At 40.8% G+C, this 14,200-nt stretch overlaps 1 protein-coding gene across 6 annotated transcripts in view; it reads left to right on the forward strand.

Moving 5' to 3' along the window:
• myo18ab (myosin XVIIIA b) overlaps positions 1 to 14,200 on the forward strand; it is a 308,092-nt gene that overhangs the window by 185,660 nt on the left and 108,232 nt on the right. For all 6 annotated transcript variants that reach the window (XM_060848332.1, XM_060848328.1, XM_060848330.1 and 3 more), the window contains one exon: positions 7,135 to 7,200. In XM_060848332.1, the coding sequence (XP_060704315.1) occupies positions 7,135 to 7,200 (66 nt within the window). The remainder of the gene's footprint in view (positions 1 to 7,134; positions 7,201 to 14,200) is intronic.

A 14,200-nucleotide genomic window follows, 5' to 3' on the forward strand; every position in this document is an offset into this window, starting at 1 on the left:
GAAGGATTTGGACAGGTTAGGAGAGTGGGCTAAAAAAATGGCACATGAAATGCAATGTGGGAAATATTGTAGGAAGAATAAAGGCATGGACTATTTTCTAAATTAGAAAATTCTGAAATCTGGAGTACACAAGGACTTGGGAGTTCTAACCAGGATTCTCTTAAGGTAAACTTGCAGGTTGAGTTGGTAGTTAGGAATGCAAATAAAATGTTGCCATTCATCTCAAAAGGATTAGAATATAAAAGCAGGGATGTACGTCTGACGCTTTATAAGAGTCTGGTCAGACCACATTCAGAGTATTGTGAGCAAATTTGGGTCCCGCACTTCAGGAAGGATGTATTGTCCCTGGAGCGGATTCAGAGGAGGTTCACGAGAATGATCCCAGAAATGAAAGAATTAACATAAAAGGAACATTTGTGGACCCTGGGACTGTACTTAATGGCGTTAAGAAGGATGAGGGGATATCTGATTGAAACTTTCAGAATGGCCTGGACAGAGTGGGCATTGGGAGGTTTTCTGTTGGCAAGACAGACCAGAACCCGAGGGTAGAGCCTTAGAATAAAGGGAAGACCATTTAGAACAAAGATAAGGAGAAACTTCTTCGCCAGAGAGTGGTGAATGTGTGGAATTCATTGCCACAGAGGGCTGTGGAGGCCAGGTCATTGAGTATACTTAACAGAGATAGATAATTTCTTGATCGTCAAGGGAATCAAGATTGCAGGGAGAAAGTGGGAAAATGGAGTTGAAAAATCTATCCGCCGTTGTCAAATTGATGGGCTGAATGGCCTAATTTCTGCTCTTATCGTCATATGGTCCCACCGCTGAATTAGGCCTGAAGCTATGTACAGCCCTTTAAGTAGCCTTAGCAGGGGTTTCTGGTCTGTTACAATTACAAATTTATGACCATACAGGGGTTGGTGAAATGTTCTCACACCAAAGATGCCCACCAAACTTTCCTTCTCTATCTGGGGCATATCTCCTTTTTGGCATCAGCCAAAGTCTGGGAAGCATACACTATCAGGTGTTCCTCTCCACTGGACCATTAGTGAGCCAACAGTACCCTGATGTCATATAGGGAGGCATCGCATGTCACCATCACATGTCGTTTAGAATCGTAGTTGCTAACACCTTAGACGACGAAAGCTTTTTCACTTCACTAAAGGCTACATGTTGGCCTCAAGACCTTTCCAAGGCTGACCCATTTCCAATAGCAAATTTAAGGGTCCCAGGATGGAGGGCAGGTTACATTTGAATTTTTTGCAATAATTCACCAATCCAAGGAAAGACAGAAGTTCCGGTACAGACGTGGAAACCGGCACATCCTTGCTTGCCCTCACTATATCTGTGCAATGGGTATAACACAGTTTTGTCGACTCTGTAGCCCAAGTAGGTGACTTGGGGTGCCTGGTCTACAGACTTTTTTCCCTCCTAAGGCCTTGGAGAAATGTTTAAGCGCTGTGTCCAAGTTATCTAAATGCTCATTGTTGGTCTTTTGCAGTTATTAGCTTGTCATCCAGATAAATGGTGACCTGGGGTTCTGTATTGTCCACTGGAAAATGGCACAGGCTGATAACCTATAATTCACTCTTGCATATTGGTACAGACACTTATGGGTATTAATTATAGCATATTTCTGGGAATCCTCATTTAACCTCCATTGCATGTACTCATGGCTCATGTCCAGTTTCATGAAGAACAGATCCCTGACAGTTTTTTGTATAAACCCTCTATGTGAGGGATTGGATATTTATCCAGCTGTGAAAAGCTGTTCACTGTTTGTTTGAAATCCCCACAAAGGCGAACTGATCTGTCGGGCTTCACAATCGGTGCAACCAGTGCTGCCCATTTCAGAAACTGGACTGGGTTAATGATTCCTTTGCTTTTCAGCCTTCTGCTTTCTGCCTTTACTTTTGCACACAAGGCAACTAGTACTGGGCGGGACTTGCAAAATTGTGGAATTGCTTCTTGGTTAACATGTAAGGTGCCTTTGGCCCCTTTAATAGTCCCTTGATCTCTCTTAGAAACTTATGATGTTTAGTTAGGACTTTACTCAGGCAGCTATTTCTTAATTGAAAAATGTTGAGCCAATCAAGCTGAATCTTTCTCAATCAATTTTGGCCTATGAGCCAAAGTTGTGCCCTTAATCTGTAGGGGCTCCCTGTTGTAGGTTCTCAGTCTGGCCGACGTCTTACACAAACTTAAGGGTTCAAGTCTAGGGGGAGTTTTGGTGAAGACTGGTTTGGTAATCACTGACAGAGCTGTACCGGTATCGATATCCATTAGAACTGGGTAACCATTTAAATAGAGGTTTATTTTGATTGGTTCTGATTTTGATGTTCCAAACCAGTTATAGGTGGACTTTTCAGGATGTCCTGGATACCGGCCTGCAAGTTCTCTTACTTAGTTCAGGGCTAGTGGGACTCTTGTCTCAAGTCCACACACCAGCAGCCAATACAATGTACCCTTGAGAAAATTCTAACCTTTTGGTCGAGGCTTGCTTTGTTTTGGGGTTTTGTTGTGGGCTGACCTAGGCTCCCTCTGTCCGGATATGTCCTGAGTGAGTCCATGCAATTGGGTTCAGCCAAATGGTGTTCCCCAAACTGTTAGCCTGGCAAGGGTGTCCACTTCCATTGGCATACCCTGTCACTCGTAAGCTGCACTTGTCGTATTTTTTAATGACAAAGCTAGTTGTAGTGCCTGTTTTGAAGTCCAATTGGGCTTCAGCTATTAGGTGTGTTTGCATGGTCACATCTGAAATCCCACATACCAAATGGCGTCTCAGCATCTCCCTAAGGGTTAAACCAAAATCACATGCCTCTGCCAGTCATCTTCATATAATCAAGAATCCCGATGCAGATTCTCCTAGATTTTGAACTGTCAAGTAACACTGATTGCATCTAAGAATTGGAGGAGGCTTGGGGTCATAATATTCCTTAACTCAATCCATCAACTGTTGACAGGTTTTAGTATCCGGTGCCTCCAGGAAAGTTAGGCTCCTAATAACTGAAAACGCTGCAGATCCACACGCCGTCAGGAGAATTACTTGTTGCTTTTCATCTGCCCCAATACCATTTGCCTAGAAAAATACCCCATTCTTTCCACATGCTTCAACAGCAGAATCAAGTTTCCCAAACAGCGACATGATGTCAGAAATGCTTACCCCAATTCAAAGACGACTGTTACGAGCAAATCTCTTCGGAGCATGCCAGTGAAATAACTCTGAAAAGGCCGGTATCCCATCACCAAGTCACCCTTTATTTAGATCAGTTGTGGTGATGATACTCCTCTAACAAGGTTATGCTGAGGTCATAAAAGCAGCGATTCCAAAATGTCTAAGTTTGAGGGCTTTTAGGGCCAATTTTATTATAGCTAATAGATACTGTCTCAGGAAAAAAGACTTCCAAGGTTTTTAAAAAAAAACTTGTCAGCATTGTTTTGTGCGTGGGAAATCATACCTCACAAACATGATGATTGAGTTTTTTTGAAGAAATAACAGAGGACTGTTGAGGGCATTGATTGATGAGGTGGACATGATCTATATAGGCTTCAAGTAAGATATTCAACAAGGTTCCAAGTGGTAGACTGGTTAACAAGGTTAGATTTCATCGAAGATGGTGAATGCTAGCCATTTAGTCCAGAACTGGCTTGAAGGCAGAATACAGAGGGTGGTGGTCGAAGATTGCTTTTCTGACTTGGAGGCCTGTGACCATTGGTGTGCCACAAGGATTGATGCTGGGTCCACCGTTTTTCATTTTCATTAATGAGTTGGATGTGAATGTAGGAAGTATAGTTAGTAAGTTTGCAGATGAGACCAAAATTGGAGGTGCAGTAGACAGCGAAGAAAATTACCTCCAAGTATAATGGGGTCTTGATCTGATCGGCCAATAGGCTGAGGAGTTTAATTTAGATAAATGTGAGGTGCTGCGTTTTGGAAAGGCAAATCAGAGCAGGACTTACCATTAGTTTAAGGTCCTAGAGAATGTTGCGGAACAAAGAGACCTTGGGGTGCAGGTTCATAGTTCCTTGCAAGTGGAGTTGCAGGTAGATAGGATATGCTTTCCTTTATCAGTCAGAGCCTTGAGTATAGGAGTTTAGGAGATCATGTTGTGGCTGTACAGGATGTTGGTTAGGCCACTTTTGGAATATTGTGTGTAATTCTGGTCTCCTTCCTATCAAGAAGGATGGTGTGAAACTCAAAAGGGTTCAGAAAAGATTTAAAAGGATGTTGCCAGGGTTGGAGGATTTGAACTACAGGGAGAGGCTGAATAGGCTGGGGCTGTTTTCCCTGGAGCGTTGGAGGCTGAGGGGTGACTTTATAGATGTTTATCAAATCATGAGGGGCATGGGTAGGGTAAACAGACGAGGTTTTTCTTCCCTGGGGTGGGGTGTCCAGAAGTAGAGGACATAGATTTAGGGCGAGAGGGGAAAAATTTAAAAGGGTCCTAAAGGGCAACCTTTTCACACACAGGGTAGTGTGTGTACGGAATGAGCTGTCAGAGGAAGGTATCTGGATGGGTATATGAATAGAAAGGGTTTGGAGGAATGTGGAACAAGTGCTGGCAAATGGGACTAGATTAGGTTAGAATAGCTCATCGACATGGACGAGTTGAACTGAAGGGTCTGTTTCTGTGCTGTACACCTCCTGTGACTGTGACAATGAAAGGGGGTTGACCAGTTCTTCCAGCTGAGCTTTGCATTGGTTTGGTTTTTTATAGGAGTGAGTCTGTTCACTGAAAGCAGTCAGTTTGGGGCTGCTGGTCCAAGAATCAGCTACATGGAAGAAGGTGTTCAATGCTGAAATGCTGTCACTCTCGTGCGTTCTCGCTCCCGCTTCCGCGCACATGCTCTATTACTCTCTCGTAATACCCTGCGTTTGATTTTATTTTTCTTTTGTGCCAAGGAGTGTTTTTGGGAATTGTTGCAGGAATTTGGAATAGCATCATTAGTCTGTTGCGTTTTTGGATAACTTAAATTATTCTGTTTTCTGTTCTCGTTTGTTTTATTTGGTAATCTTGTAAATAAATTCCTTTTTATTTAAAACTAAGTGGTTGGGCCATCTGTATCACTCCTGGAATATCCACTGTACATCTGCTTAAAACAATTAGCAAAGTTAGAGTCCAGGCTACTTTGTTGAAATGTTTTAAGGGGGTCTGGCCTGATTCATTAAGTGCATAGTATTAGACTCTGACCCAGCTAGCACAGAGCTGACTCCTAGACTGAACAGAGCCCCTGACACTCATGTTTATGTCTGTCCACCAGGGCTGTCTGGACCAAGTTAACAGCCCTAAACAGGGAAATCATATTCTTTGAGATCCACTTAGCTGACCTCATTCCAATCACGACAGTGCACTGCTGAGTAACACAAAACATAATTAGTTGAAAGGATGTAAAAGGGCTGGATCCACCTATCTCAAAGCATTGTTATTTAGAGTTATAGGAGAAAGTGAGGACTGCAGATGCTGGAGATCAGAGCTGAAAATGTGTTGCTGGAAAAGCGCAGCAGGTCAGGCAGCATCCAAGGAGCAGGAGAAGGGCTCCTGAATTTTCTGAAGAAGGGCTCATGCTCGAAACGTCGATTCTCCTGCTATTTAGAGTTATAGCCAATCTATCAGTAATTAGTTAAGAAAATAAAAATTGAAGCATAATGTTGAGTTTCAAATCCATTTCTTAAAAGAAAATTATAGTAGCATTGAATATTCTACCAAAACTATCTCTATCATATCATTTTCCAGTATTAAAGGACAATTATTTGAATAAATAAAGTTTCTACTTTGTGATTTTAATATGCAAAGAAAGTTGTAGCACTGCCTGGATTACCTCAAAGTGGTAACTTCTACCCTCCATAGTAGCAAAATTACACAGATAGAGACTGCTGTTAATCTCTTTCTTCATGGTATAGAACTTCAGGCTACAACTGGAGCAGTTTAGATATGACATTGTTTGTTTCATCCTGATCCAAAATAAACTGAATGCCTATGGACCTCAAATTGTACAAAATTAATTTTGCTTATTGTCACAGGAACACAAATTGTGTTACTTGACCCGGGGGAAAAAATGTTCAATGTTGTAAACTAATGGTTTTAAACACCATTTAGATAAACAATTGAAAATTGATTCTTCTGGATAAACAAGAAAATCAAACCGTCTCTAGTTAATCACTGACCATATTTTTAAACTATATTCTATAGGAGAAGAGGATTACATCACAGTTATGTTTGATATTAAAATATTCAGAAATTGAATATCTCACCTTTTTCAAGTAAAAGCACAATTGTTGGAAGGTTAAATGATGATGAAAGGATTGACCACCACCTCATTGATATGGTGGAGTATTTACTGAAATGTTAATTAGAGGGCTCTTTGATTTTAAACTGCAGGCACATTGTAATAGTGAAAAATGATACACAAAAGGCATTTTCCATATAAGGCAGTACATGTCGTGTAGTGAATTTATCACTGTGGCAACGGACAAACACAAAAGTCTCTTCAGTATGCAGTGTTTGGAGCCTGGCTTTAAAAGTATAGCATTGCAAAACCATCACAAACAACTCGGTAGAGGCAAACTTAGTGTTGCGATCAAGAGATTGATTTGAACGACTAGTATCTGTGGTGCCATTAGAGTTGAAGTGTTTTAACTGTAAGCTTAAGTTTAACGTTATTTTTAACAGTAGTAGAGAATTAACCTCTTAGTTTCTTTTTGAAAAATGTATTTGTGTATGGGCTATTTAAAATGATTAACTAACAGAAATATGATTTTACTTACTGAAATTAGTTCTGATGTCTACATACCAGCCTTTCTTTTGGGGTATGCAGAGATGTGGGTAACATAGTTAAATGAAACTAAGCCTCCATGAGAATAACACATAAAGTAATCCATACTCAATGCATTTCCAAATTCCTACCTTTGGAGGAGGTTTGCAGCATGATTTGATTTAAACAAACAATCAAGATTGCTCCAACACGAGAATATATTTTGAAACCAAGTGTTTTACTCATTGAATCCTGACAGTGAATATCTTAACTGGAAATTCCAACCTTTATGGACAATGTACATCACATGAAAAGGATAAATTTGTTTTAAAAAAGTGATTACATTTACATTTGAGACTCCTAATGCTTCTTTTTCACTTGTAGGCAGTGGAAGAACTTCTGGAGTCATTGGATTTGGAGAAGAGCAGTTACCACATAGGCCTCAGTCGGGTAAATAATACGATTTCAAAAATATTTAGACAGACAAAATAGATAAGTACCACAGGTATTTATATTACTATTTTGTCTCACAGGAACAGGGAATTAGTGTGATTTCTTAACTTCTATCTTGCTAAATAAACATAGTCAGAATTTCATTGTTAGCAAAATAAATGGTATTATTGGATGCATTGATTAAAAACAGAAACAAAAACAGAACATATTAGAAATATGCAATGAGTATATTGCTGTCCAAAGGAAAAATAACAATCTGTGAGACATCCATGTAATATTAACATGCAATTTTCCTGTCTCTTCAGAAGTTGACAGATAGTATTGAGTTGATTTACCATAAATGTTTAAAGCCAGTTGGCCAGATTTGGTAATTTCTAAATTAGAAAGTTCAGCTAATAGTTTTGAAATTGCTGAGAATCCAATTCTTTGCTTCCAAAAGCAAGTTGTTATAGTTTAAATGACTTTGAAGTTGGTATTATGAGTTTTGTTGGTTAATATTGTAGATTAATCACAAGATTTAGAAGAATTTGGCTTACAGTAGCAGCAGATATTAGAGATTCCTGGTTTGTGGAACAAACAGTGTTCCCTGGCCAACAGCATTGTCTCGGGCTTGCTACAGCGCTGTAGTGGAGCTCAGAGCAAGTTGGAAGAACAACACCTCATTTTCTTGAGAACCTTGCAACCTTCAATAATTTTAGGGCCTGAGCGCCTTCTTGCATGTCCTTACCCTAACCATCAGATACTAGGCTGCCACCACAAACTACTCCATTATCTGCCACAACTGCTATTTATTCTCCCAGGCTGATCTTTACCCATTCTGCCTCACTGGTTCACTCTCTCTCTCCCCTCTGTCTGTCTGTCTGTATGTCTCTGTCTGTCTGGGTCGCTTCACCCTCTCTCCACCCCCCAATGTCCCTTCTATAACATGATATATCAACTTTTTCCAAGCTAAAATCAGTTCTGCCGATTGGGTCATTAGACCTGAAACTTTAACTCTGCTTTCTGTCCACAGATGCTCCCAGACCTGCTGAGCTTTTTCCAGCAATTTAATTTTGTTTCACATCTATTGAAAGCAGTGTCAAGTAAGTCTAGTCTGGCTTGTTGCACCTGACACTTCACTGCTCAATCGTGCTGACGGTGCTTTCCTTCTCATTGTCCTTGTTTTCTCCTAATTTTGGTGCAGAAGTGAGGTACTTTATATTTATGCTCAACCTCAGTGAGGGGTTGTGTAATTGTATCAGTAACCATTATTACGGAGAGTAGCCTTTGCTTCACAGAGCTGTCCTCAAAAGGTATTTGGTCCTTTCCATGAAGCATAAACCTGAAAGTGATCCAGGCTGTAGACATAAAGGCAGCTTCATTTAGCACAGATCTTGAAGATGTGGTACCAATGATCACTGATGACTTTCATGTTTACTTAATGGAAGCCTTTTCTATTGTTGAATTTTGCCGTATTATAATACAGCACTCATTGTGTGTTTACTCCCTGCATCTGGGATAATCCAGCTTTATTGAATAAGCTTTCTGTGTTGGCTGCAACACTGATCTTGTCATAGGGAAATGTGATGAATTAATGTGATCTAGCAAAAATTGCATCAATAACAGTCTTGATACATTTGTTTGTTGAGGACTGAGAGATCCCACACGGGTATGCAATGGATCCTGGAAGCAGACACTTTTATGACAGCTGTCAATTTGATGGTCACAGGGATAGGAGGGTAGCTCACTGCTTCAGTTCACAAATCCAGCTCCCTTGGATAACCTCGTTGTGTGAGGGTGTCCTGAAATATCCTCAGTCAATGTATCAATGCTCCTCACACATGGAGGAAATGACATTGAGAGCAGTATAGGCGGTCCAAGCTCTTATCTCTGATAGAAATCCTGAGGGGACCTTCAGGTAGAGGCTGTTCTAACAGCTGCTGGAGATTTGTTGCTGGTCTGGGATTGTCTGGTGCATTTGTTCTCATTGATTTTTTTTTTCCCTGTCTTCATTGCACAGTGATGATGACCCCTTGCCATGGCTGAATCCATTGGTCATGTTTCCATTTTAGGGGTGGAGAGTGGAGGAGAAAATATCAGAAACATAGCAGGTCCTCTGCTAGTCAAATAATCTGGGAATCCTACCAATTTTGACTAGCTTTGGATCCTTACCTAGCATCCTCTTAAGATCCTGTCTGCGTGAGACTTATGCTGACCATGTGCTGAAATATACTGTAACTTGTGTAAAATCTTCAAATGCTAGCTACCCAAATGCTCCTTGCTTCATTATTGTTGGTCTGCCAGGTGGTTATATTTGCATGGTTACATTTTCTAGATTGTCTAACTTGTCGTGGCTCTCCTCAGGCTTGCTCAGCCTTTTGGTTGCTACTCTAGCTATGGCATTCAATCATAAGTCCAATAGGAATTAGGAACTGAACTACCATCAATACATAGGAAGCAATTCTAATCTGGGGCAAAAGTCCATCCTAATACCCCAGTCCCAAACTGTCTACATGGGCGGCATGGTGGCACAGTGGTTAGCACTGCTGCCTCACAGCGCCAGAGACCCGGGTTCAATTCCCGCCTCAGGCGACAGACTGTGTGGAGTTTGCACGTTCTCCCCGTGTCTGCGTGGGTTTCCTCCGGGTGCTCCGGTTTCCTCCCACAGTCCAAAGATGTGCGGGTCAGGTGAATTGGCCATGCTAAAATTGCCCGCAGTGTTAGGTAAGGGGTAAATGTAGGGGTATGTCTGGGTTGCGCTTCGGCGGGTCGGTGTGGACTTGTTGGGCTGAAGGGCCTGTTTCCACACTGTCAGTAATCTAGTCTAATCTACTCTGAATTTTCCATTTGACTTCCACATTTTCTTCCAGTTATTTGACCTCTCGGCTTCACTGATACTGCTTCATTTAAGCTTGGTCCTCTCTCCTCATCTCTCATTCCAGCAGTTTTGGGATTTGTTTCCCCTCAGGAACCTTGTATTTTAGGATTGGGCAGTTAAATTCATCAGATTCCTATGTGATGGCCAAGTGTTAGTTATCACCAAATGCCCAATTGTCATTGGGGCCTGACATGGAAGCAGAAACTAGAGTTGATCACTGCTCAGTGGATATTACTGTACTGATTTTGTGGCTTACTGGTGGTCATACAGTATTTCTGTTCTTCACAATATCCTACAGTACATTAGAATCCAACTATGGAAATCTTGTTCCCTATCCCAACAAAATGAGGGCAGACAACATTATTCTCTGCAGCCAATCACGAGATGCCTTCAGGAGTGAATCTGACTGGGTCATGTGTTTGGATACTGAAACGTCCTTTGATGAACTGTTACCTTCTAATATCCCTGTATTAAGTATTCTACTACCATGTTAGTTAAGCTCCATTGCAATTTTAAAATTTCATCAACAAGCTCGTTATTAATGAAGTGCGAATGTCAGATGTAAATACCGACTGGCTTAAGGGTAAAAAGGGAGGTCTGCAGATGCTGGAGATCAGAGCTGAAAATGTGTTGCTGGTTAAAGCGCAGCAGGTCAGGCAGCTTCAGGATGAAGGGCTTATGTCTAAAATGTCGAATTTCCTGTTCCTTGGATGCTGTCTGACCTGCTGCGCTTTAACCAGCAACACATTTTCAGCACCGACTGGCTTAACACAATTATTCTAGCAATTCATTTGTTTCTTAAATTAGAGATTATTATTGAATAGGTGTCTCTGGCAGGACTGTTGAGCTCCATGCTTCTTTCATTCAGCTCCAAACCATGAACATATTACCTAAAATGTGAGCCTTCAGTCAACATTAATATTGATTTGACAAATGGACAATTTGATTAAAACTTGGTGATGCTAATGGTTGAATTATGATAGATAATACTGATCGTAGATATGGCAACTTTAGGTATAAAGATAATTTACATTGCTATGTTTTGCAGCTTCATAGGAGCTGAAATTAGGCCATTCAGCCCATTGAGTGTGTTCTGCCATTCAATCATGGCTGATAAATTTCTCAATCCCATTCTCCTGCTTTCTCCTGCTTTCTCCCCAAAACACTTGATCCCCTTGATACTTAAGAACCTATAAATACAGTCAATGACCTGGCCTCCGCAGCTTTCTGTTGTAATGAATTCCATAGATTTACTACTTACTGGCTGAAGAAGTTTCTCCTTCTCTCCATTCTAAATGGTCTTCCCTTTACTCTTCAGGCACTGTCATTCTCCATTCTGAACTACCCTGAACTATTCCTTATTCATGCCGATTGTCAAGTGTGACATTTATGTTCCATTTTTAACAAATAACCTATTTTTCTAATCATCATGTTCAGAGATATTATTACACTCATCTGTAACAGGTGGGACTTGAACCAGGGCTGATAGAATCCTACCCCTGGACCAATCATTCATCTCCAGAACCACTTAAACGTTTAGTGTGCCATTCTCCTCTTCTTACGTGGTATCACCTTTAATTTTGGTAGAACAGGCCTTGCTGAGATCCCTGAACAACGGCATAGTTTCTTCTGCAATTGTGGTTGCCAGGCAGTAATGTAGTTTCCATGGCCCTGTAAAGAGAAAACATAGAGGACCATGGAAACTAATTGGTCAGCACCAATTAGGACTTACTACTCATTGTTTTTCCATGTGTCCATTGTTTCTACTGGCCTTTCCTCCTGTAGTTACATAGACAACTGTCGCTGGTTGCATGGATTTCAAAGTCCTAATCGGTGAAGTGCTCAGCATAGTTTGCCAAGTAGGACCTAACCATTCCTTGATCTCCTTTAATCCAAATTATAAAGTCACAAATTCAAGCACACAGATGTCATAAATGCAAAAATAAATCCATGGTGATTTTTTTTTTCCATCTCTCACTCCAGAATAGAGGAAAAGAATTGTTTTAGCACTGTTGCAGATTCAGCAACAGCAACTGTGTTCACTTGGGAAAAGGAGGGTATAAAAATAAGGAAGAATGACTGAGGTTCTTCAGATTTATACAGGGAGTGAGGAATTTTTAAAATGGGTTTAAAAGTGGACAAATCCCAGGCAGTTACGGGAGACAAGGGAGGAAATCACAGAAGTTTTGACCCAAATTTTGAAAACAATGTAAGTTAGAATGTTTTCCAGTAACTTAAATTCTCATTTTTGTCATAGCTTCTTCTGGTTGCTGCTCACTTTAATTTAAGCCAACTTAATACAACCTTATTTCACACACATTCATATTTACCAATTATGAACACAAACCCAAAGAACTGATGCACAATTTAAAAAAAAAATATATTCAACAGTATTGTGCTACTTCCAATGTAAGTTTACTAACCTTTCCCTAACTCTTAACTTTGTACCACTGATTCATTTATTGGTGTGACATGGTTTCTGGGCTTGTTTCCTTAGTCTTAACTAGCTATTAATTATAACATCACCTTATCCACCTTGTTCCATTGCTGGACATCCCATCACATCTTTTGCTTATTTGGTAGCTCCCAGGATTTCAACCCTTTTTCACAATCTTCAATATCAATTTCCTCTATTTTAGTCAAACAGGAACTTGGGTATCAACTCCTAGAGTCCTCAGATAAAAGTATTTTATTCAGACAGCTCAGTAAGTTTCCACTCATCACTACCTGAAGTTTCTAACTTGTATTTTTATGACCATATTTAGTCTCGACCCCTGCCATATGGGGATTTAGACCTCTGTTCCACAATGTTACTAATCTATCCCTGCTGATTCTGTCCTATTTATCTGACAATGATTCTGGTAAGACCATAAGAAATAGGAACAGGAGTTGACCATTTGGACCCTTGAGCCTGCTTCGCCATTGCTTCGGATCATGGTAGATCCGACATTCGTCATGTCTTCTTACCTTTCCCTACTGATTCCCCTACTGACCACGAATCTGTGAGCCTTAATTATACACAGATCCCTGTGGCACAGAGTTCCAAAGACACTCAACCCTCCGAGAAAAGAAATTTCCCTTCATCTCAGCCTTAAATTGGGACCACTTTATTCTAAGGCTATGCCCTCTGCTCCTTGACCCTCCCACAAGGGGAAACATCCTGTCAGCATTTCCACAATGAAGCCCCTTAAGAATCCGATCTAAAGCTCTCTTGGCTGTGTTCCTTAATTCTGACCTGTGTCTCGTGCCATGATTTTGACTGTCTTTGTCACTTCATACCCCAGTATGATTTGATTGCTCTACATTGAGTCACCAGGCATTGATATCCCCTTAAGTTACTAATTCTGAAACTGCGAGGTAGGCCTATCTTAACTACTTATAGTGAAATAAAAATTCTCACCCATTCATTGACCTTCTTGTTACCTCTGCCCGGAAGTAGTATATCTCATCATCAACGCATATAATGGTATAGGGGCTTGGTTCATCACCAAAAACTGTCCAGAGTTGAATGCCTTGTTCAAAAGGAGGGAGTTTTATTAGGTATGTTCATGCTAGGAGAATTCCCACTCACATGAATGGTCCGAGAAGTTCTGCATTATAGTGTTGTGAATTCTGCTTGAAATTGGTTAATTATTAATCTTTTGAATTTCGGAGAGTTTCTCTCTGAGCGAAATTTCTTTTTTCACACTAGCTTCCCAGACTCGTCTCACTAGTTATACTCCATGTCCTGATGGTGTCCCACTCGTGGTCTACTCCCACTTAACACAGATGGAGGTGCTGGCAACTGCTGGCATTTCCCAAGTGTCCTAGTGCTGGTACCATCTTTAAAACCCACCTGTGCACTTGATCAAGTGCTAGCGGCTTGCAAGTTCCTGTCAGTTCTCCTAACCCTTTCAGATTGAGGGAAATGTTACCTATTTTGCTGACAAAAACCTGGTAGACTTGCTGGCCAGGTTGCATGCAGTCACTGCTTATGAAGTGTATCTCAAGATATTGGTGCCTGGTGTTCAACAGGGAGGCCAGAAGAGCAAGTGATGAACTGGAATCATCAGATTCTGCTCTGACTTTCATTTCCGGCATTTTCAATATCTAGTTTTTATTTTGCACGTGGGAGAATGGGAAACTTAATATCAGTTGGGT

The sequence above is a fragment of the Hemiscyllium ocellatum genome, chromosome 31 (assembly GCF_020745735.1).
Source record: "Hemiscyllium ocellatum isolate sHemOce1 chromosome 31, sHemOce1.pat.X.cur, whole genome shotgun sequence".
In the NCBI taxonomy this organism is placed as follows: Eukaryota; Metazoa; Chordata; class Chondrichthyes; order Orectolobiformes; family Hemiscylliidae; genus Hemiscyllium; species Hemiscyllium ocellatum.